This window comes from Adiantum capillus-veneris, chromosome 9 (assembly GCF_014529385.1).
Source record: "Adiantum capillus-veneris isolate H3 chromosome 9, ASM1452938v2, whole genome shotgun sequence".
Taxonomy (NCBI): Eukaryota; Viridiplantae; Streptophyta; class Polypodiopsida; order Polypodiales; family Pteridaceae; genus Adiantum; species Adiantum capillus-veneris.
In genome coordinates, this window is record NC_140939.1 from 43,371,754 (window position 1) to 43,397,322 (window position 25,569).

General features: G+C 42.8%; 1 protein-coding gene across 4 annotated transcripts in view; it reads left to right on the top strand.

Annotated features, from left to right (window-relative positions):
- LOC147450418 (pentatricopeptide repeat-containing protein At4g13650-like) overlaps positions 1-21,030 on the top strand; it is a 51,520-nt gene extending 30,490 nt beyond the window's left edge. For 2 of the 4 annotated variants that reach the window (XM_086519656.1, XM_086519657.1), the window contains 2 exons: positions 18,027-18,172; positions 18,241-21,030. In XM_086519656.1, the coding sequence (XP_086375782.1) occupies positions 18,027-18,172; positions 18,241-21,007 (2,913 nt within the window). In that variant the 3' untranslated portion in view covers positions 21,008-21,030. Of the gene's footprint in view, positions 1-18,026; positions 18,173-18,240 lie in introns of those variants that run through there. The other 2 variants (XM_086519658.1, XM_086519659.1) reach the window with 2 other exon arrangements.
- Positions 21,031-25,569: the final 4,539 nt, after the last annotated feature.

Below are 25,569 nucleotides of genomic sequence, written 5' to 3' on the forward strand. Positions count from 1 at the left end.
AGTTATATAGCTTCCTTGCAAGCTTCTGAAGCTGCAACACATTCAGTCTTTGTAGTGGACAAGGTAACACGATCTTGCAAACCAGATCGCCATGAAAGTGCACCTCCAATGAATTCAAAAACATAGCCTGAAGTGGATCTTCTCTTGTCCAAGTCTCCTGCATAATCTGCATCCGTGTAATCCATTACACATGCTTTCTTTCTTCCAAAGCAAATGCACATGTCTTTTGTACCATTCAAATATCGCATAACCCCTTTCACTGCCTCCCAATGTTTCTTGCCTGGATTTGACATATATCTGCTAACAACTCCCATTGCAAAAGCAATATCAGGACGTGTAGCAATCATAGCATAAATCAAACTCCCAACTGCAGATGAATAAGGCACTTGTGCCATTTTAGCCTTTTCCTCTTCAGACTTAGGGCAATCGTTTTTAGAAAGTTTCACATATGGAGGAAATGGAGTAGTCAATGCCTTCCCCCTTTCCATATTGAAACGCTTGAGCACTTTAGCAATGTACTCAGATTGAGACAAATAAACCAATTTCTTGTATGTGTCTCGCGTAATGCGCATGCCAAGGATATGGCTTGCTTCACCCATGTCTTTCATTTCAAAGTTTGCATGTAACTCTGACTTCAAGGCTGAACTCTCTTCTCTGCAATTTCCGGCAATTAATATATCATCCACATAAAGGACCAAAATCAGCAAACTACCATCTTTAGCTCACTTAATGTAGAGGCAGTGGTCCATATCGCTACGTTTATAGCCTTGAGAGAGCATGAACGAGTAGAATTTATGATACCACTCCCTTGATGATTGTTTTAGACCATAAAGAGTCTTTTCTAACTGACACACCAAGTCTTGATTGCCCTTCTCAACAAAACCTTCTGGCTGCTGCATATAAACTTCTTCTTGAAGATCACCATGCAAGAACGTCGTCTTGAGATCCATCTGGTCAAGTTCCATGTCGTCTTTAGCAACCAACGCAAGCACACACTGCAGAGTAGTCATCTTGACAACCGGAGAAAAGATCTCATCAAAGTCAATACCTTGTTGCTACTTAAATCCTTTAGCAACAAGTCGTGCCTTGTACTTGGGTTTATTATCATGAGGTGTAATTTTCTGCTTATACACCCATTTGCATGGCAATGCCTTTTTACCTTTAGGCAACCGAACCAACTTCCAAATTTGATTCTTATGCAACGAGTCCATTTCTGATTGCATAGCTTTCTCCCACTTTGCCTTGTCATCCATTGACATGGCTTCCTTATAGCAGGAAGGCTCTCCGCAATTTGCCAACATAATGTAGTCCAATGAGGGAGTAAATCTTTCAGGAGGCCTTAAAACTCTTGTAGACCTTGTAATAACTGCTTGAGCTAGTTGTCCCTCGGCAATATCTTGTACTACAGGAGGATTCTGTCCTTGTTGTCTGACATTAGGTACTTCAGCCCTATTATGGACAACTCCATCTTCTTGGAAGATAACTCTCCTGACCTTCATTGTATGCACAGGCCTCTTATGTATCTTTTCTTCATTTAAGTGTACGTCATTGCTGCAAACTATCTTTTTAGCTTTAGGATCCCATAACCGAAATCCCATCTCGCTAGGATTTCCATAGCCAAGAAATATACATTTCTTTGACTTAGGAGCCAACTTGCTTCGAAACTCATATGCTTCACAGCCAAAGACTCTAAGATGCTTGTAAGAAGGTGGCTTCCCTGACTAAAGCTCTTCAGGTACCTTCTCATCTAAAGCCTTGTTAGGAGATCTATTAATAAGATGGACAACAGTTGCTAACGCTTCCGCCCAAAATCCATTAGGCAACTCTGCATTAGACAACATGCTACCACGTAACTTCTTTTGTATGGTACGGTTCATCCTCTCAGCAACACCATTTTGTTGAGGGTTATATGGAGCAGTCAACTCTCTTTTGATGCCTTTGGAATCACAAAAATTCTGAAAGGCTTTAGTGGCATACTCACCACCATTGTCTGACCTTAAGCACTCGACTTTCTTGCCAGGCTGATTCTCCACTAATGTCACAAAATTCTGAAATTTTGAAAGAACTTCATTCTTCTTCCTAAGAGGATATACCTACACTTTCCTTGAGAAGTCATCAATGAATGTAACAAAATACAATGAACCTCCCATGGATACGTTAGGCATAGGTCCACACACATCACAATGCACTAACTCTAATGGCTCACTTTTTCGAGTGCTTCCCTTTTTGTGTGGTGACTGCGTTTGTTTACCATAAAGACAATGCTCACAAACTGAAAAGTCTAAGAAATTGAAGCCAGGAACATAACCAAAACGAGACAAGATTTTCATTCTCTTTTGAGACCTATGTCCTAACTGGCGATGCCACAAAGAAACACTTGGCTGCTCGGTTACACAAATTACATGGTTTTTAACATTGGATACCCGTAGCATGTACAATGTCCCAGACTTTGAACCATGTGCTACCACTAAAGAACCTTTGGTGATCTTTCACGAACTATTACCAAATGTACAGTAATATCCCGCGTCATCCAATTGTCCTGTACTAATCAAGCTTTTGGTAAGCTTCGGCATATGTCTCACATTCTTGAGCATGAATGAAGAACCATTCTGAAATTTCAGCTGCACATCACCGACACCAACTATGTCGCAAGCAAAATCATTGCCAAGACGAACACAACCTTTATGGGCTGCATCATATGTAATGAACCACTCTCTGTGAGGAGTCACATGAAACAATGCACCTGAGTCAATAACCCAATCCTGTAAAGCATAGTCAGCAGTGGCAACCAAAAATGTTGAATCCATGGCAGATGTGAGATAAATGTCTCTATTAGAATCTTCAACAAAAACATTGTTAATCTCTTCAATCTTTATACTGCCTTCCTTAGTCTTGCCTTCTTCTTCCTGCTTTTTGTCTTTACCTTTCTCTTGTTTCCACTTTCGACAGTCTTTCTTCATATGGCCCTTTTTGTGACAATGATAGCACTCAATGTCTTTTCGGCCACGTGATTTGCTACGAGATTTTCCTCTTTGATTGTGCTTGCCCTTTTCTTGTGATCAACCACGAACAAAGAGAGCATTGCTAGTACCATGAGAAGTATCAAGGTTCTTCCTGCTCACCTCTTCAGTAAGCAAACTGCCCTCAATATCAGCACATGTTAAACCATCAGGAGGTGCTGAGTTACTTATGGCTATGCGAAAAGTATCCCAACTTTGTGGCAACATAACTAGCAAGAACATTGCTTTGACCGAATTGTCGAAATTGAATCCCTGCGCAGAAAGCTGACTGAAAATTGTGTTGAACTCATTGAGATAGTTGCACATGGGTGTGTCCTCATCCATCTTCAAATCAACTAACTTTTTCAGCTAATAAACTTGTGATGCTGCACTTTGCTTCTCATACAGGTCACATTACTTCTTCCACAACTCATAGGTAGTCTTTTCCATGTTCACATTGAAGTACACATTCTTTGACAAAGTCAGCGATGGTGAACCTAGCAAGCTCATCCAACTCCTCCCAATCATACTCATCCATATCCTCGGGCTTTGTCCCCTTCATCTTTATCGGCCGGATCTGCTTCTTCTATACTAAGACATTGTAAATTTGTTCTTTCCAAAATGGGAAGTTAGTGTCATCTAACTTCTCAATGTTGAACAAAAAGTTCTCTGATGATGAAGCAATCACTTGACAAGGAACAAAAGTGATAGATCCGCTGCACTAAAGAAAATGATAGAAAACCTGAAAAATTTTAGCAGTCTCCCTTGCAAAACTGACTTCTGAACCCAAAACAAATGTGTACAATGACTGAAACGTTGATCAAAGTGGCAAAACCGACAAGATAGAATCTCAAAGAACTGTCATTGTCAGTGTCTCCAACTCTAGGAGAGTGTCTCTAACCAATTGAACAGTGTCAAACGCATACGCATAAAGATGTTGTGCGAATAGATTTCCGCAATTCACGTTGGCTATGCTGATGTGGCAGACAGTACGGAATTCCGTGTTTACCACTGGCCGTGCTGATGTGGCACACTGTACGGATTTCTGCAAAACGCGCTGGCAGCTTTTGGCACTAGTGCTTTTGGGGCCATATGATTTTGAGTTTAAATCTTTTCATATAATAGCTTTTCATAGGCCAAGGACCTTTAAATATGGGCAGAGGGCTCAATCTTTGGCTCTCTTCAGGGTGAAGGTGCAGAGCACGAGTACCGGCATTGTTCTTAGTTCAATGCAAGATAAAGAAATACCGAAAGGGGTGCCAACGTTTGGGGCGAGTGCTCTCTTGGGGTGGAACTCCTCCACTTGCATCTCTTTCAGTTTAGTTATTATTTGAAGTGTTTAAAGTTGTTCCGTTTGTTCTTTTCCATTGGCACGTGATGCTCGTCCTCGTGACAGGGGACAGGAGGCTTTTTGGCGGGGACGGGACAGGGGAGGGGTCCTTTACATGGGGTGTAGAGGGGACGCGTCCCAAGACACAGGTTTCCAATGATACAAGCGGGCGGGACTCGGGCAAGGGTGGAAGATTTGAATTTTGATAGGGGACAGGGTTCCGTACATGACAATGTTGCCCACTAGCTCTACTTATCCACTCTTCACTTGTACATCATTACTTTTTGCCCTTTGAGGATTATGATTGATCACAATTTCACCGCGTCAATGTGCACGACCTGCTCGTGCTGTATTCTTACCGTATGTCATATTTTGGTATTATGATTGCAAAACCCACTTTTTCTTGCAATCTTTTGCTCTTACTGTTGTCTAGTATACGCTTTTTTAACACGCGTCCCCTGGGCCGTCCCCTGTCCCCCCGTCCCTTGTTTTGCCATGTCCTGGTCCCCAGAGTCCGTCACGTCCTCGAGACCTGTCCTAGCCCCCATGTGACTATGAGCAGAGGGCACAGCAGCAAGCCAATAACAGCAAACCCAAACAACCCAATGCAAAGAACACAGAAAATTGAGGAAGACAAGGAACACACTGAAAGAAAACAAAAAATAAGAAACCAATGAAATCAACCGGAAGAACATGCCCTAAAAAAAGACATTACCCACACCCACCCACCCAAAAGTCAGTTTTAAGAGCATGAGAAAATAAAACTTGCAAAAACCACACTCTACATACACACCTCACACATACAAACACACATAAACCAAAGTAGGGAATGCAATCTGAAAAAACCAAAGAGAAGAAGATTGAGAAGAGGAAGAATTACCATTGTTCTTACCATTCTGTTGGTCCTAAGGGGTACTTGACTTGTTCTGCTTTGGCTTACCTTTGTTATGCTTCATTTCTTGTGCTAAAGCTGACACAAACTGATGACGTGGTAGAACTATACAGCACTGATACGTGGTAGTACGAAATCCCACAAATTGCATTGACATGCACATGGCAGCAATACGGATTTCCGCGTTTTGCATTGTGCCACATGGCAGGCTGTACGGATTTTTGCGATTCACGCTGGTTGCTTTTGGGCCAGTAGCTTTTGAGTTAGAAGCTTTTCATGTAAGTTTCTTTTGAGTTTGTAACATGGCCAAGGGCTTTTATATAAGAACCCAAGGCCACTCTTTCCCCTCAGTTAGCTAACGAGCTTCTGAGCAAAGAGGGCCCGCGGGAGTTGTAACTTTGCTCAAGCATTAATATAAAATAAATACCGAAAGAGGCACAAGATTTTGGGGCCAATACTATGGGCACGGAACTACGCGGGGCCGTGTCGACTCTATTGAATTGTGAGTAAGTTTTGTGAAGTATTTTAAGTGATTCTGTGCCAGATTTCCGACTTGGGGTGCTCAAGTCTGTCACAATGGTATCAAAGCTCAATCGATTTCCTTCTACCAGAAAATCTAATCCTTTTACCGAGACACACATGGATTCAAACAATGAATTCCGCAACAATCAGACGAACCCACTCGACAATTCCCGATCGAGTGAAAGTACGGGAAGTTCAATGGGTATTCGGAACAAGAGTACGGGCCTCCACGGCCTATGGAGTCTGAACAAATGGAGATGCAGCGTCAATAGTAGATGCCTAACAACAGGTTGATGCCTGTGCCAAGCAGATGTTACAGTATTCGAAGGACCCCCAATACGCGAAATTTTTGACCCGGCACCCGATTGATGAGGTGCATTCTCGATGGTGTACGGCCATCGATTCACCATTAAAGTCCGCACTGAAGAAACCATCTACCCCGCGAATGTACACTGAGATGAACTTGATGATGCGATCGAACGACGAGTCAACCAAATATTGAAGAGCACGAAGCATGTAAAAAGACACAGCAAGGGGACAGATTACCCTGGTTATTTGGGTCGATAGTCTTTGTTTGCAAATGCACGAAAAGCAAGCCAAGAAGCATGTTCACTTCGAGGGTGTGTCCAGGTCGTCCTCATCCTCTTCTGATTCCAGAGATGAGGACAGGAAGGGCAAGAAATGACAGAATAACCAAAGATATGGAAAGAACAAGAAGAAGGCCAAGAAAAGAAGATCCCACTGCAGATCTCGGAAATTTTACGACAGTTCTAAGGAGGAGTCATCCTCTTTTGAGAGCTTAGACTCTGATGACCACATGTTTTATTCTAAGAAAAAGGACTTTTATAGAGCCAATCAATACGACTTTCTTGAAGATAAGAGCAAGAAGATCAAAAAATTCAAGGAGGGTGGACAACCAATAAAATTTGATACCTTTTCGGGTTTTCGAGATGCACACAAGGCCCTCAGTTTTATTCAACAATTTGACATATCTTTTTCAAGAGGGCGCTATTCAGAGCACTCCAAGATTAGAAGGGAAGCATCCTACTTGAAAGGAAATGCACGGACATGGTGGTCCACTCTTCTGTTACGAAAAGAAGCACCGACAAAGTGGCTAAAGTTCAAGAGACTTCTTATTTGCTCGTGGCTCACTCAAGAGGGCGAACATGACTTGATTACCGCCTGGAATTATCTTAGAATGGCCAAGGCAGATACTCTGGATACTTATTGCGAGAGATTTTGGGATGTTTTTCTACCTGCCTCATCTTTTAAAAAGATCACTTTAAAATATTGCAGGTGGTACAAAACCGGAGGAGGAACATGCTGAGGATGGTGCTGATACGCACAAGGGATCTTCGGATTGGAACAAACGGCCTACAAAGAGCAAAGGCCAAGAAAAGGAACTCTCTCTGCTGGATGAAAGCAAGGGTTTCTCTATCTCTTCTCCACTTCCACTTCTCATACAATATCTAAATTTTCTCCGAAGAAGAAAGAAGCCACTACTGCTACTGCCCTACGTAAAACTAAAGAAAAGCCCAGATTCAAGAAGGATAGTCGCAAGTCTCATCGCCGCCTGAGGATTTTCAAATCTGGCGACAAGGATGTCAAGTTTGACAGCTATACTGGACGGAGAGATATCTCTAAAGAGCTGTCCTTTATCAGGCAATTTGAAGTTGCTTTCGCTAATGAGCACTTCATGGAAAAATCCAAGTTGCGTCATGTTGGGATGTATCTCAAGGAGACGGCAAGCACTTGGTGGTTAGCCAAGATTCTGGAAGGCTCTCAAGCCAAAACGTGGACTCAGTTCAAAGCTAAATTTTATGAACAATCCCTTCCACCATATTTCGAGAAGGACATCCAAAAGGAATGCGATTGGCTCGCCCAGAGAGAACATGAGAAAGTCACCACTTGTGTTGACAAGTATTGGTCGGTTCTTCTAAAGGTTACTCCTTTCGTGAAGATTTCCGACGAGGAAAAGATGCGAAAATTCGAAGCAGGTCTCCTACCACAGCTTCGGAAGAGCGTGAAGGTGTATCCTCATAATACCCTTCAGAGGATGGAGTCAGCAATGATTGCTGAGGACCTACACTCTAACTACAGAAGAGATACTCCAACTGGAGCTGACCATACATCATCAGGACAGACATTTAAGTCTGGAAAGATTACACTTTGGATTCTCAAGGGACAACCAAGCAGGAATTAACACTCTATCCCAAGAGAGTGGAAGGATATGTACAAACACTACAGTTTGAAGACAACTATTTAGAAGCCAGAGGGATGTATACTCCCAGTCAATATGAAAAGTATGTCACAGGTTACACCATTCCAATGCATATAAAAATGACATTGGATCTCATTAGAGGGCAAGTTCCTAATTGATGTCTCTTTGGATGTCGATCGCACATCGAAGATCATCTCAATCATAATTATCATCTCCTAGTCAATATGAAAAGTATTTTACATGTGTACACCATTTCAATGCATATACAAATGACATTGGATCTCAACAGAGGGCAAGTTCTCAGCTGATGTCTTTGTGGATTTGATTGTCCATCCAAAGTTTGTGGAGAGTCATTATATGACTGACGCATGTCATCGGCCATACTATGCCATATTTAATGGGAGGCACGGAGTAGCAGAGTTCCACTCTTAGATAGCACTAGCCCCAAAGACTAGTGCCCCTTTCGGTATTTCTTTATTATTACTTCGCAAAGGTACAACTCTCCAAGGGTCCAACTCTTCGAGACACTACGTCTAGATGCTCCAAGAGAGTGGCCCTCAGGACGCTTATAAACAGTACAAGGAATGCCCAAAAATAGAGTCCCATAAGCTCTAGTCTTAAAGCACTAAGGACCAAAAGCATTTGCTTTATTTATGGTTTAGGTCCCTCGTTCAAGGTTCTGTAAGTTAGTTGGGCTAGGAATTTTAATCTTAACCTTTCATATGGCACACAAACAAGGTTCAAACTGTCACAAAGTGATGACGTGGCGGACAGCAGAAACCCTAATTTCTGCCAGAAACCCTAAAATTCCTGCAAACCCTAATTTTTACCAAAAACCCTAATTTCCGGAAATCGCGGAGGCGGATTATTATTATTATTATTATTATATATATTTTTTTGGAAAATGATGAGCGACGCAAATTTCGCTTTTTCTCTACTTAAATGAGAAAGAGAGAGAGAATGCTTTTGCTTTCATGTTTTGACTCTCTGTGAGAGAGAGAGCAATTGCTTTTGATTTGAAGCTTTTGGGGCTCTGCTTTTGGGCATCCCTTGTAACCTTTAAATTAGTGGTGAGGGCCTCACTTCTGAGAGCATCTGGACGCAGAGTCTGAGAGTGAAACCCTACCGCTCTCTTGTACTTTGATGATTGATTAATACAAAAAGAAATACCGAAAGGGGCGCCAGTCATTGGGGCCAATATCTCTAGGCACGGAACTCCGCCAGGCCAGTGCAAATCTATTGTGATCTGTGAATTGTTTTGAAGTGGTTATTTGGTGCTGTCGCGGTTGATTCTTGACTTGGAGTGTCCAAGTCTGTTACAGTGGTATCAGAGCACGGCCGATTTCTCTTCTACGGGAAATCTGATCCCCGAATTTTTTTTCCGCGGCACCTATGGCTTCAGGAGATGCGGGTTGGGATCACAACGAAGATTCAGACAGAGAGTATGGCCCGCCTCGGCCTACTCAGGCGGAGCAAAGAGAGATGGAGCGTCGTCAATTGATTGGCGATGCAACAAAGATGATGCTCAATTTTGCCAAGGACCCGAAGATGGAAAAATATATGAACCAGACCTCTTTGAAAGAGGTACAGATGGAGTGGCAGAGAACCACAACACCACTCCCGAAACCCGCTCTCAAGAAACCTTCTGCCTCCAAGAAAATATACGGAGCAGGAACTGGAGAACGTGGTTGATGCACGGATTGCTCAGCTTTTTGACACGCAAAAGAAAGCCAAAAAGCACGGCAAAAAGTAGAAGAAAGGCACTGACTTCCCGGGATATTGGGGTCGTCGGTCGACATTTGACAAGGCAAAGAAATTGAAGAAGCGCGTCAAGTTTGAAGACCTACCTAGTTCTTCTTCTTCTTCTTCTGACAGTTCTTCTAGCTCCTCGGATTCGAGCGAAGAAGACAGAAAAGGTAAAAAGCGAAGCAAGAAGCAACGCTTTGGAAAGGGCAAGAAAAAGGCAAAGAAGGCTACATCTCGCCCAGAGACTGACAGTTCTACTGAGGACTCGTCTACAGACAGCTCAGATTCCGATGACGGAAAGTTTTATGCGAACAAGAAGAATTTTTACAAAGCCAATCAGTATGACTTTCTCGAAGATAAAAGCAAGAAAGTCCGAGAGTTTAAGGAAGGTGGCCACTCGATCAAGTTTGATACTTTTTCAGGATACTCGGATGCTTCGAAGGCTGTGTCTTTTTTCAGCAGTTTGACATCGCTTTTGCGGGAGGACGCTATTCAGAGCACTCCAAGATTCGGAGAGCTGCCTCTTACTTTAAGGGGAATGCTCGTACTTGGTGGTCCACGCTTCTATTAAGCAAGACTGTGCCAGTTACATGGCTGAAATTCAAGAGGCTTTTTATTTCTTCTTGGTTGACTCAAGAATATGAACGAGATGTACGAGCTGCTTGGAACCATCTTCGGATGACCAAGAAAGATACAATCAATGCTTATTGTGAAAGATTCTGGAACTCTTTTCTACCCGCCTCTTCATTCAAGAAGATCTCGTTCAGAGAACAGATTGAGCGGTTTACCTTGGGTCTACCTACAGAGATCCGAAATCACTGCTTGGAACAGAAGTCAGCTTCTATTCAGGAGTTGATGAGTCATGCGAAGCGGGGCTTTGCCATTCACTCTGGCAGTCTGACCTACCCCACAGATAAGGCCATGACACAACGAGCCGAACGGACTTCTGGGAATGAAAGTAGAATGAAAAAGAGCAACCCAGAGAAAAAAAAGGATGCACGACCCAAGCTTACTCCTGAGGAGAGAGCTCGCTTCATCAGAGAGGGGAAGTGCTTTGGATGCGGGGAACATGGACATATTTCCGCAAAGTGCCCTGATAAGGCACAGAAAGAACAGAATGATAAAGACGACGACAGGTCTGAGAGTTCGAGAGCAGCTGGGGAATGTGGCAGAAAAGGCAGATAGAAAAGCAGAACTGGTACCACATGGCGTGGGACCTGCACCGAATCTAATGAATGAAAGTACAAACTTTGCCGCTTTCGGGGCAAAGTGAAGGATCAGGAAGCTCTTTTGAAGGAGCCAAGGCCAACTTCTTTTCACTTGGAATTGGCGGCTCGATTTGGAACTACGCCCGACAGACTGACGCCACAGGCGGAGGTAGTTCGACTGGCACCTGGATGGGATGTTGCCATTACACCTAGCATTGGCAAACTTTGTTTGCAATGACAGGGGTGTTCAGGGCACGCGAGTGACGTTCTACTCGGGATCCCTTGGTACCACAAGAACTACGCCGTGATTGACTACCGGGCCGAGAAAGCGACTTTGATAAATGAAGGGCTTAGAGATTGTACTTGATGAACTTCAGTTTTCTTACTCATTCTTTTGGGAGAACTGAACGATGGATAAAGGTTGAATATGTTTTGACCTGAAGAAAAGAACGCCAAGATTTTTTTCTCCACGCTCATGCCGATTGCTTTTGAGAGGGCCTGAAGATCATACCATTGATCTGATATCTGGAAGCACGCCACCGAATCGGCCACCTTATCGTGTGAGCCGAGTACAGAATGAAAAGATTATGAGCTCAGTGAAAGACCTCTTGGAAAAGGGTCTTGTCCAGCCTAGTACTTCACCGTATTGCTCTCCAGTGTTGTTGGTTTTGAAGAAAGACGGATCTTGGAGAATGTGCATTGATTATAGCACTCTCAACGAAATCACCATCAAGAACAGATTTCCGATTGCTAAGATCGATGATATACTCGACAGGTTACAGGGATCCTCGTGCTTTAGCAGGATTGACTTGAAGAGTGGATATCATCAGATCAGGATAGCGCCAGGAGATGTCTACAAGACAGCTTTTCGGACGACTTTTGGCTTATTTGAGTTTTTGGTGATGCCTTTTGGCTTAACCAATGCTCCTGCGACATTTAACCGGATGATGGATAGGATTTTTCGAGAGTACAGGCTATTTGTTGGCACTTTCTTTGACGACATCATTGTTTTCTCCAAGAATGAGGCAGAACACAGAGATCATCTGCTTCAAGTCTTTTAGGCATTACGAGATCACACATTAGTGATTAATGCTAAGAAAAGTGAATTTTTCCTACCAGAGATACACTTTTTGGGACACATTGTGTCAGCAGCACAGCAGGAGTGCAAATGGACCCGGCCAAGATAGAGACTATCCGTGATTGGCCCGATTTGAGGAATGTCCATGAAGTTAGAAGCTTCTTGGGACTGTGTTCGTACTACAGGCGGTTCATACGAAAGTTTGCAGAGGTTGCTTCCCCTTTGCATACCTTGACACAGAAAGGAGTACCTTTTTCGTGGGGACCCACAGAGGTGACTGCCTTTCAGACATTGAAAGAGAAATTCACTACAGGACCAGATTTGACTTTGCCGGACTTGCAGGAGTCATTTGAAGTATTTTGTGATGCTTGTGGTCGTAGTCTGGGTACGGTCTTGATGCAAGAAGGCCATGTCATAGCTTACGAGAGCCGTTTGTTCTCTAGGCCGGAGATGACAGCACAGATCTATGGGAAAGAGATTTTGGCGGTTATCGACGCTCTTACTCAGTGGCGGCATTACCTACTCGGAGCGGATTTTACTGTCTTTACAGACCATCAGAGTTTGCGCTACTTCTTGTCACAGAAGCAGCTTTCGGAAAAGCAGATGCGGTGGGTGAACATCTTGTCACAGTTCCACTTCCAGATTGTCCATGTGCAGGGACAGAAGAATGTGGTGGCAGATGCTTTGTCTCGAAAACCGTTGGTTCTGGCTATTTCCGCGATACATCATAGGAGCTTCGAGGATATGGTCGATCAGTGTGCCACAGATACAGATTTTGCAGATATTTTCACACGGATACGGGATGGGGAGACAGTAGCTGGATACTCCCTTCGGGAAGGCTACTTGATGAAAAAGACTATGTTGTGCGTTACACAGCCGTTGAGGGAAAAGGTTATGACTGATTGCCACTGTCCACCTTTTACGGGTCACCGCGGCATTGCTACCACGATGAAAGGGGTAGAGAGAGATTTCTTTTGGCGGAGACTGAAGAAGGATGTGGAAGAGTTTGTGCGCAGTTGCTTGGTATGCCAGAAGGTCAAGTTTGACAGGCATAAGGCACAGGGATTGTTACAGCCTTTACCCATACCCACCCGCCCCTGGGAAAATATTGAAATGGATTTCATTTTTTTTGATCTCCCGAGAATACAGAATGATCACGATGATTTTCCGATTACATGGCATGCCAGAGACGATTGTCTCTGACAGAGACCCCAGATTAATGAGTTTGTTTTGGAAGGCAATTTGGGAGAACATTTGCACGCGGTTGCAGTTCTCGTCATCGTTCCACTTGCAGACTGACGGGCAATCTGAGATTGCCAATTCAGTGATTTTAGATTTATTGAAGTCTTGTATCTCGCATCAAAAGACTCAATGGGAAAAGAACTTACCTTTGGTGGAATTTGCCTACAATAACACGATACACTCTGCGACGGGGAAGACGCCATGTGAGATTTTTGAAACTACTGCGAAGGTTCCATCCTTCCTAAGCACGAAAGATTAGAAATTTGAAGCGGATGAATATTCGCGAGACTTGGATACGGCTTTTGCCAAGGTTCGCGAGACTTTGCAGAAGTCTCAAGAACGACAGCAAAAGGCAGCGGATCGCCATCGTCGCGACTGGAAATTGAAGGAGGATGATTGGGTGCTCTTACTTTTGAGAAGGCACGCCTAAGAAAGAAAAAGGGAAAGGAGAGGCTTTTTCCAAAGCTTAGTATGTGATACTACAGACCTTTCCATATTACTGACAAGATAAATGATGTCTCCTTCCGATTGAAACTGCCAGATACTTGGAGGATTCACAATGCATTGCATGTGAGTCTCTTGAAACCTGTTAAGGGTGATGTGCCTGATGATGGGGAGCCTGATGAGCAACCCAAAGTGGAAGAAAACGAGGAGATCCTTGTTCCTGAACAGATTTTGGCACATAATGATACGAAGAAAGGTAAAGTCCGAAGGCGGTTCTTGGTTAAGTTCAAGAACTTTCCTGCATTTGATGCGAAGTGGATGGAGGAGGAGGACCTAGCAGATACTCCTCGGATTGTGAAACTTTACCTCGATGTTTTGGTTTAGCATAGTCTACTCCAAACGGAACCCAGAAACTCAGCTTGGCCGAAGATCTGGTGCAGTGGGATGCACAAGAGGGGAGTTACTCCGCTCCTTTGTCAACAGATGCCTCGATTTTGATACGAAAGTCATTGATGTCTCTTTGAGCTTCAGGGATAGTGAGAGCTGACAGTATTCTGCTGAATGACTTTATGAAATGGAATTCCTGATTATGATACTGATTTGTTCTTGACTTCTTGTGAGTGCAGGAACTGATAGCCGAAATGACTGCAGCATTTTGGTCTGATTGATCTCGAATAGACATGGTTGCAATAGGGGTTAGTCAATCGGACATCGATGAGGTCCCGATTGGACCTAGATGTGATTGCTAGCTACATTGCCGATAAATCATGGTCTAAGATCCGAATGAATGTTGAATGTCATGTGATGTCCTGTGATGTCTGGTGATGTCCTGTGATGTCGTGTGATGTGACTGTCGATTTTGTACATGTGCTAGATGTGTGTTCCTAGTACGTAGGTACTAACAGTCAGTGTCTGCTAAGACGGTTTATGGCTTTTGTCGGTTTTGCAGGCGTAATCGCGGTCGATTACAATGCTTTCAAGAGGGGGGTATGTCACAAAGTGATGACGTGGCGGACAGCAGAAACCCTAATTTCTGCTAGAAACCCTAAAATTCCTGCAAACCCTAATTTTTGCCAGAAACCCTAATTTCCGGAAATCGCGGAGGCGGATTATTATTATTATTATATATATTTTTTTGGAAAATGATGAGCGACACAAATTTTGCTTTTTCTCTACTTAAATGAGAAAGAGAGAGAGAATGCTTTTGCTTTCATGTTTTGACTCTCTGTGAGAGAGAGAGAGCAATTGCTTTTGATTTGAAGCTTTTGGGGCTCTGCTTTTGGGCATCCCTTGTAACCTTTAAATTAGTGGTGAGGGCCTCACTTCTGAGAGCATCTGGACGCAGAGTCTGAGAGTGAAACCCTACCGCTCTCTTGTACTTTGATGATTGATTAATACAAAAAGAAATACCAAAAGGGGCGCCAGTCTTTGGGGCCAATATCTCTAGGCACGGAACTCCGCCGGGCCAGTGCAAATCTATTGTGATCTGTGAATTGTTTTGAAGTGGTTATTTGGTGCTGTCGCGGTTGATTCTTGACTTGGAGTGTCCAAGTCTGTTACACAAACAATAAGATCAAACAAGCTCAAACAGTACCCATACAATATTCTTGACCAATATTCTCAAACAAATCTCAATATTCTTCTTGTTGCATAAGAATGGATCTCCATCTCCCATGCTCCCAAATGCTTGTAAATCCATCTTCCTCCATCTTGCAATTTGTTATCTGCAAACAAATAAAAAATTACACATGCTGAAATTTTCTGCAAAAATCGTAATTTTCTGTTAAAAACCCTAAAGTCGTCGAAATCGAAATTTGTTGGCGTCAACGCGTAGGGCTTGTTAAGAAGAAAAATGTCAAAAAGCATGTTTTTTGGGCTTTTTAGGGCAAAAACAAACTCGTAGAGCCATGGAAACTCTTTGGAGATGATCCCAAGGTCTCCCCACGCTTCTCCAAGTACTTCGATACTGGTCAATGCTGGTAGAATTTGTCAAAAAACGGGCAAACCTGCTGCTTCCTTGCTTCTCTCTTTTTCCGCTATTATTTGTATGCCAAATATACATATATATATATATCAACAAAAATCTCTTAATTTCTTTGCTTTTCCTTCTCTTCGCTTGCACATAAAGCTTATTCTTTTGTTGCCGCAACTTTATCTGATTCCATAGCTTTGATTGTGAGTGGGACCGGTTTGCTGGAATGAAAAAGTTGTCAGAATAGGCAGCGGAAGATGAAATGAAGGCATGAACTGGCCTACTGGCCTTCGATCCAGTGGACACCTCGACTCTAATCTTTCTCGAGTCCAATAGATTCTCTGATATTAGAGAACACCTGCAATGCCACATACATATACAGGGCAACTGTGGAGAAGAGAGATTACTGAGGTAGAAAGAGACTAAGACATTTGAGAGAGAGAGAGAGAGAGAGAGAGAGAGAGAGAGAGAGAGAGAGAGAGAGATTTGGGAAAGGTTCTCCATGCTGATAACAAATTGCAAAGACAAGCGATCAAGGGTGGTTTGGCATAGATCTGGCATGTCTCTATGGATAGACCCAAGGTACATACAGCTGACACTGCTACGGCCATTTGCTCCTGCACACGAGACCATTGACTTGGACTCCACATGGGTACCAACCCTAACAAGCTCTAGAGCATTGATTTGGTGTATCTCCTCCTTGCAAGAGAACTGATCTGGATCTTGGATGAGAAACCCTTACCACTGCATGATCACAAAGCCTATTTAAGGCTGCCTTGAGGAGAAAACTGCACCATAAGAGGATCTCCCGACACTCGACTTAAGAAGATTGGCACCCAAAAGCGTGAAAGTTGACTGCTTTTAGCTCTGTCCTGGAAAAGCATCTATGTCTAGCTACCACTTCACCACACCCATACAGTTTCCATGTCATCAACCGCAAATCATGCCGTGATTCCATGCGTGGCTCGGATCAGATTTTGGTCTCTTCCTCTGGTCTTGGACTCTTGGTTTTCTCTTCCGATTCGGTCAGGTCATGCCACACCATCATTTTGAGACCAGTGGAAGAGGGCCCCCCCACCCCCGCCCTGCCCCCCAAAAAAAAAGAAATTACACTTGCAAAACAGACAACAAACCAGATGCTGACTCCATGCAAACATGCATTGGACCATCATTCACAAGACAAAGCATTCCTGGCTCAAAGAACACATGACAATCAACAACAATTACATTCACATCTTAGTCCCCATTGAGACCTCAGACACAAAACGTGATCATAATGAATCATATAGCCATCACAGCTAGGCCTCACTGACTTCTTCATGCACTAAATCCATTATCGTAACCATCATTTTCACTACTGCCGAGATAAAATGCTACAAATATTCCATCTCACATATACTAAGAAACAAACATACAATTTGTGAGGGTACACATCATTTGTTCGAACAGTTTAATCACACATTGTGGAAATCGTACCATAGCATCGCATATCATGGTATACCGTCTGTGCATATCATAAGCAGTCAGCAGGTAGAGTATCTGTCAGCATATCAGTACCCATGATTATGCTTGAAAGACATAGCCATAAAACTTCCCTTTCCAATCTGGTTGATCTGTTACGGAGAGTGGAGTGGCTCCCCTTATGCAGCAGGCAATGCACCAAACTCAACGACTGAATACCTAATGAGCTCGACATGGAGAATCTCCTCACATGTGTAGATTCAAAGACAAGATTAGTTCCCACTGAGGACTATCTGCCAAGTTTCCCTCCTCCAATCCAAACTTTTAGGAACTCCACATACTGTCTTGTGTGGATGGGCAATGGCATGCCTACATGGAGTTAGTGTCTGCTGAAGATTGGTTTTATGTCTGTGTTGCAAGCATAATTGAGGGAGATTACTTATCGTTTACCCGTGTGTGTGTGTGTGTGTGTGTGTGTGTGGGTTGTTTGGAGGGGGTGTGGGAAAAACAGAATGGTGAGGTGTCACTACCATATGCAACCGGAAGAGTACAGCGGAGCGGATTGATGCTAGAACCCAACCGCCCCTATTTGCACAGGGCAGCCTGTAAAATGTGGCACGAATCTCGGGGCTGTATGGGTGATTATGTGTCAGCAGTGTATGGATTGATGATGTGGCAGCGCATGGATTTTGCTGAGGTGGAACTTTTTTATGCTGGGCTGCTTTGTGTGCACAATTTTGATATACACCCACATGCCAGTCTTTGTCATGATATGCTGTATTACTTTGGGGTTTATCTGGAAGGCTCGCAACTCGTTGCACACAACCTTTGTTTTAACAAATGAGGCTGTGCGTGTGTTTTACCTCAATACTTCACTATTGTTGTGCTAAAGGCTTTTGTTTCATCTTCAGATCCTTCATAGCGCTGCAAAGAACACAGCCACCATCAATCTTTGGCAGTGCCCTCCTGATGAAACTGATTTGAAGAATGTCAGTCCCACATTTCTTTCATACAACACCGATTTTTGCAGTGGCAAGGTCAGAGATTGTTCTTCCAGGTTTGTATACCACATTCTGAACTGAACTGGTTTTAATTGGGGGGTTTTCTGAAGTGCCCTTCGTGCAGGGTGGAGGAGGTGAATGATTCCTTGGACTCTTTGAGCTTGAAGTCCAACTTGACCATTTCTGTCCAGATTATGAAGTCTCGTCAAAATGAAGGCAAGCATGTTTCAAATGACATCTTGTGTCACCTAGTAGGGCGTTGCATGGAGGAAAATAATCTAGCAGCAGGTAGAGATGTGTATTCTCTTATTGTTGGCAGTGGGCTCGAGTCAGATGCCTCCCTTGGAAACTGCGTTGTACGCATGTTAACCTATTTTGAAGAGTTTAAAGAAGCAAATGAGGTGTTCAGCAAACTTGTTAAACCTGATGTAATCACTTGGACTGCAATTCTTTCTGCAAATGTGAAGCTTGGAGATTATAATCGTGCCATTGACTTGTACAGAGAAATGGTGGAAGCGAGAGTAAAACCAGATGGACATGTTTTTGTTGAAGTTCTCAAAGCATGCATGGGTACGGCAACAGAGAGGCACACACAACAGATACATGCAAGTATTATTGAACATGGCTTAGAACATGATGCATTTGTTGGCAGTTCTCTTGTTGGCTTGTATGTGAAATCAGGAACCTTTCAGGATGTTTCAATAGCATTTTGCAGGTTGCCTAACCGCAATACCGTTACTTGGAGCACCTTAATGTTCGGATGCATTTACCATAAGAGTGGCAAGGAGGTTCCTGAACTTTTTGAACAAATGCAACAAGAAGGGGCAGAACCTGACAAGGGCACTTATGTGTGCCTTCTGGCAGCAGCATCTGACACCGAAGACCTCGAACAAGGGAGACAAGTACATAATCAGATTCTTGTTTGTGGTGCTTCAGTAAATTCTTATGTTGGTAATGCTCTTGTTGACATGTATGTCAAATGTGGCTGTGTTGAGGATGCACAGGTTGTATTTGACAGTTTGTTCAGCAGGGATGTTGTCACATGGAGCTCACTCCTTCTAGGATATGCTGAGGAGGGGCGTGGTCAGGTGGCTTTTCAGCTTTTTGATCGGATGCAACAGGAGGGTGTAGTACCCAATGAAGTAACCCATATTAACATCCTAAAAGCTTGTTCTGTCCTGGAGCAGGGGCATTTGGTGCACGAATATATGATCACGCATGGCTCTTTGCTCAATGTGCAAGTTGGTACTGCACTTATTGACATGTATCTTAGATGTGGATCTGTTTCAGGTGCCCTTTTTGTATTCACGAACTTGAGCCAGAAAAATGTTATCACTTGGAGCACAATGATCGCAGGTTGTGTAGAATTTGGGCTCTTTGATGATGCTTTAGATCTTTTGCAGAGTATGCAAGACCAAGGCATTGAACCAAATGAAATAACTTTTCTCTCTCTTTTGAAAGCATGTTCATTGCAGGGAAGCATTGAGCATGGACGCCAATTGCATACTCAAGCTACAAACAGTGGCCTTGGTTCTCGAGTTGCTGTTGGAAATGCTCTTATAGACATGTATGCAACATGTCACAGCCTTGAAGATGCACGTGTTGTATTTCAGAGAATGCCTAATAGAGATGTTGTATCGTGGACTTCTATGCTTAAATTGCATGCCCATCATGAAAGTTTGGGCCCGGAAGGTATTCAAGTTTTCCAACAAATGAAGCAAGACGGCATAGAGCCGAATCCCATTACCTATGGGTATGTTTTGAAATTAATGTCGAGGACGGCAGCCATAGAACAGGGTAGACAGATCCATGCCTACATTGTTGAAACTGGGATAGAATTCAATGAGCTTATCATCAATGCTCTCCTTGACCTGTATGCTAATTGTGGAGGACTGATGAATGCTTTTGTGGCCTTCCAACGAACACAGAAAAAGAATGTGTCGAATTGGAGTGCTCTGCTGATGGGCTGTGCGCAACATAGGGATTATTCATCGGCTTTGGGAGTCTTTTCAAACATGTTGGAGTCTGGTCTGAAACCAGATGGCGTTGTATTCTTATGCCTCCTATCGGCGTGCAAATTGGTCAGTGAAGGTTGCCAACTCATGAAATCCATGAGAGATGACCATGGCATCCTCCCTACTCTGGAGCATCAAAACTCTATGGTGGATATCCTGGGCCATGCAGGGTATTTAGATGAGGCTGAAGATCTTTTGGAATGTAATCCATCCAGTTCCAATGCAGTGGGGTGGACATCTTTACTACATGCATGCAAAGTGCACATTGATGTGGATACCGCTAAGAGATGTTTCAACAATGTTGTCGTGCTGGATCCGAAGGCCTCTTCAGCGTTTGTGTTGATGTCATCGGTCTATTCTCATGCAGGTATGCTGCATAGTGGAGAGGAACTGGAAGCTAGAAGGAGAAAAGAAATAGGGTGGAAGAAGCTTGCTCATTCATGTATTGAGGTTGATAATGAAGTGCACAACTTCAGAGTAGGTGACAAGTTACATTGCCGAAGTGCTGATATATATGCAAAGCTTGATGCATTGAATGTGCAACTGAAGAAAGAAGGGTATGCACCACGTGTGGACTTAGTTTTGGGTCCAATGTCTAAAGAAAAGAAAGAAGAAGCATTGTGTGGGCACTCTGAGAAGCTGGCTATAGCTTTTGGTCTCATTAGCCTCCCCCATGGAATGACCATTCGTGTATCAAAGAACCTAAGGATGTGTGGTGACTGTCACAATACATCAAAGCTGATCTCTAGGATAGAAAAGCGAGACATTTTTGTAAATGATACATATGGGGTGCACCGCTTTTCGGAGGGGGTGTGTTCCTGTGATGACTATTGTTATCAAATTTTCAAAGGTGATGTTTTACAGGTAAAAAGATAAAGACTTGTGCATGGCCTTGTATCTTTCTTGGTATAAATTACTCTAGGGGCTAAAAGCCCCCAAAAATATTTTTTGGGTATCTAACAAAAAATTCTTGAATTTTGATCAAGTCAGCTCAAAGTAGTGAAGGAACACCTTTTGATGTTCCCAACCCTTGACATAGCCACTACAATAATAGCATGAATAGTAGCCATCTTCCTCATGAGGCTGAAAAGATCACTAGTTTTGTATGAGGGTAGTACGAATATTGTTTGAAGGTAACATCAACCCTTGGGTTGAAACATCCAAAGCTCACCCATTGCATCACATACAATGAGTGCGGGAGCATGTGTCTTAGTGTAAGGAATGTTGATTCTTCAGGTGTGTCACTAGCTATCCATCGCCCTTCCATTGAAAGAGAAACAAGGCAGATTGTGCAAAGAAGGCAATACATAGTTGCCATTCAGAAGTTTTGACATAGGTGAGTTGAAAACATCCAAGGATGTAGCAAGAACGCGAACTTGTTACCCAAACTATTGCATAGAGTGTCCTCAAGGAAGATATTTCCTCAAAGCGAAGTTGATGAACAAGTTGAGAAGCTATGGCATACCCTTTCCCCCCCCCCCCCCCCAAAAAAAAAAGAAAGAAACAAGTGACAAAATCAGGAGGCTTGCCCATTGAAAATGTACGTAGAATACATAAGAGCAGAAGAAGGGGATGAAATAGAAAGGATGAAGATTAATGGGTACATGTGAAATTGGGATTTCATTAAAAAAGAGAGTTACAAGAGTTGTGTGAAGAGGGGTCAAAGCTCCAAAACTATTTTTCTCTATGTACACCACGGGGTGGGTAGGGATGGAGGATCATTTGCTTTTTATTTTTCTTTCTTTTTGTGGGGGGGGGCAGGCGGGGGTAATGACAAGGGGGCTGAGGACCCTTTTAGGTGGTGTTTATTTCGGGAGGAGTATGTATATTGAGGAGAGCTTAGATTAGAAGCAAAATCTTGTCTCGCTCATGGAGTTCGGTCTTGAGTTCTTCACCCAAATATGGTCAAGGATTGAATTGTAGACGTTGAAGTCACCTATGATAATGCTCACAATGTTGCTATCAATGGTCTCCATGAGGTTTCTCAATACTGAAAGCAGTGATTGTATTGATGCCTTAGGTGATTTGTAGACGATCACTATATGGATGATGTTGTTGATGGGTAGGGAGAAGAAGGCTTGTATTATCTCAATGCCTGGTGATGAAAAGTAAGATTTATTGTGCTGCTTGATAGAAGTTTTGTGATACATTGATAGACCATATCCATTGTGATGATGTATGTGTTGAAAGTTTGGTTCAAGCAAGTTTCTTTCATTTTGTTATTTTGTTTCTTGCAAGCAAAGAATTGTTGATGAGGTGAAGTTGAGATCATTTTTTATGTGGGTTGATGTGTTTTTGGATGGAGACTACATTCAATGATTGAATTATGTAATGGGTATCTTGTACTAGACTCAATTGTACATTTAAGTGCTCCCATCTTGTAGTTGTCCAAAACCGGTCAAGCTCCTTGAGCACAACAAGGTCGGCCCGGATGTCGGTGTTCAGGATTGGGCTCAAAATGTGTAGGTTGGCAAAGTCCTTGATATGCGATAATGCAGTGTAGACCAAACTGTGGGTCTGTATGCTAGTAGGTCGAAAGCTAGAGGAGTCATGGTTAGACCTTGTGATCTGTGGATTGTGCGTGCATTGGCAGGTTGTATTGGCAGCTGCTTCCTGGAGACTATGTTGAGCTGATTTCTCCCCACTTGGAACTCTTTTGTTGTCTCGAATATGGGTGTTCAATGTGGCTCAAAGTGATTTTTGAGCAAATGTTGATTTTGAGATCTTTGTTTGTTTCCAATTTTTCTATCAAAGAAAGCTATCCATGCAACATGGGAATGTCCGTTGTTGTCTATTGCTTTGAGAATTCCATCAGCTCTATTCACTAGTCTATCTGAAATGTCGATATTCCCAGAGCACATTTTAACTATCATCCTTGGCTTAGTTCAAGAATCCCAGCAAGTCCTACAGTTAGTTGTGAGTTGTTTGGAATGAGAAGGTTCCTTGAGGCTGACTTGTGTGGTTTTTTCACGTGCCCTAATGACATATGCACTTGTATGTAGCATCTCAAAAACCTTTTGGTTCTGATGGTCCTTTAAACGGTGTTGGTAAAGAAAAGATGGGAAGTCGCCACGATGTCGAAGCTCTTGTTTATGTGCTTGGTGTTGATGAGTGACAAGTCTTGCTCAGTTTGTTTCGCAACTCTTATGTTTAAGATCTCTATGAATATTGTGTTCGATTGGCGTATGGGTATCTTAAGATCTCAACAATTTATGTGAGAATTCCAAAATGAAGGGGCTAGAATATCAAGTATGTTTTTTGGATCATTAAATATCCAACGATCATGCACATGGCTTGCTTGACAGAGGTCTCCGCAAAAAATTACATCTAGCCCTCCAAATGGTTGAGTGTGATTATTCTTGAGCGCTCAAAGCTGTGTATCTATGATATGAATCAATCTATTGCCTATCAAGGATGCCTCATAAAAAACAACTAGCTTGAGATTTATGTACATTTGTGATAGATTGCTCAATGTCTCATTTGAGAGAGCAATGCTGTCATTGAGCATTAATGAAAGCCGCAAAGCTGAATGAATGGTGGTGCCGCCGAAATTATAAGTTGCCTTGCCTGTGTAAGCCATTAGAAATGTTCTTGGGAGGTTAATGTCACTTGCAATCAATGTGTTGTAGTGTCGCACTAAACCTTGGACAATGGCGCGTATTGTGAATGTCTTCCCAGTGCCAGCACCACCTATTAGGAAAAGGTGGATAGAAACATTTGAGTGCACCCTTTTCTTTGGTCGTCATAAAGTTGTCTTTGTTTTGTGTTTAAGCTCATGAGACAAGTGCGTGGTACTCTTCATTTGGGATTCCAAGCAGTTTTAATGGTGTTGCAATACTTGTGTTGTGAGATCTAGTTTTTGGCAAGTCAAGGTTGAGTTCATAATTAAATGTCTCTTTGATGATTGCCCCTTATGGAAGAATTAGATGAGGACTGTTGCTTGCTACTTGCCAAGATCTCAACTTTCATGAACTAGTTCTTATTTTCAGTATTTGTACCAATGTTGGACTCGAACTTCTCTCTCCATGTTGTGACACTTGTGTCAAATTCAGACTCACTACTTGTTGTGAAAGGGAGAAAGAGTAAGCAAACCTCATGATAATGTCTCTCAGCATCGAGCTCTCTAGTGAAGCTTGCATACCTTACCACTCGGGAATTTTTTCGCTTGCGTTGCACACCATCTGAATTGGAAAATTGGCTTGCAAATTCGGCCAAGCATAGATGCGATAGATGGTGTGGTCTTTTGGTGTATTTAGTGACAAGATCATCAAAGAAAATGTGTGTATCATCAGGATGAAGCATCTCCAAAGTAGCTCGTCATTTTAGCAACAATGTCCTTTGAGGATGAAAATCTGCATTGATGAAAACAAACTGTTTGTTAGCGATATGCAATGGCAAGGAGAGTGCAATATATGCTGCTTGTTGTACTGAGATTTCCTTGTTGTTGACAAGGGTACTCCCAATTTTCTTAAGTCGTTCTAAGGTGAGCAAGTTGTTTTCCTTGCGATTGTCAAGAACTTTTTTAATCGCCTTGATTGTTGTCGAACCGTGTTTTGTCATGTAGGATGTGCAATATGTTGCAGCTCCATGAGCGTTGAAAATAAATTGGATATCAATATTACCATCCCATAAGGTGCACAAAGATTTATTGAAATTGTTTGTGTAGATGTCCTTTGGATGTTGTTTAAGCAAAAGGGTCGGTTATGTAAGTGTCAAAGAGAGTGTCTCAAGGTATGAGTTCTCATCCATACATAAAGAGTTCAACCATTCGTCAAAGTTCAATGCTGATTTTTGGCCAAGGCTTGCAAGCAATTCATCGAGTTTCTTTTTGTTTGCAAGAAGTGTCTTCTTTCTTGAATCACTTACTTCAGTTGGATGCAATATAATTTTTTGCTTGATAAGAGGACGAGGAAATCCAGACCGACAAGCTTTTTTATGGCTTTTACACGTCTTCCGTTGTGAATGGGTCTGAATATTCCTAAGCTCGTCACTTAACTCATCCTTGTAGGTGGAGATGAATGTATCAACAAAGCTAATCACGTCGTGATCTTCAGACATGCCAAACTGTAATGCGTTCTTAATCCAAAGCAACCTGTGGTCCTGTTGGCTTCCTCTATGCTGGAATTTAGTCACGAAAAAGAAGTTGGTAATTTCACCAAGTATTTTGGAGTTGCGTTTGAGTTCTTTCCTTAGTGATTTGAATATATGAACATAGTAGCGAACAATAGTTATGGGACCAAAGCACGAATGAAAGCACTATTGCTCTGGAAATCACATGCATGTATTTGTGGGTTGAGAAGTGCAAGACATTTATGCAAAGGCTCCCACCTTTGCTCTTCGCATGATATGGTGATGAAGAATGTGGGTTGACCTATTTGTCGTATCATTGCAAAGACATTGCGCTTGAGCTTGGCCTTGTAATCGCATGATGTGCACAG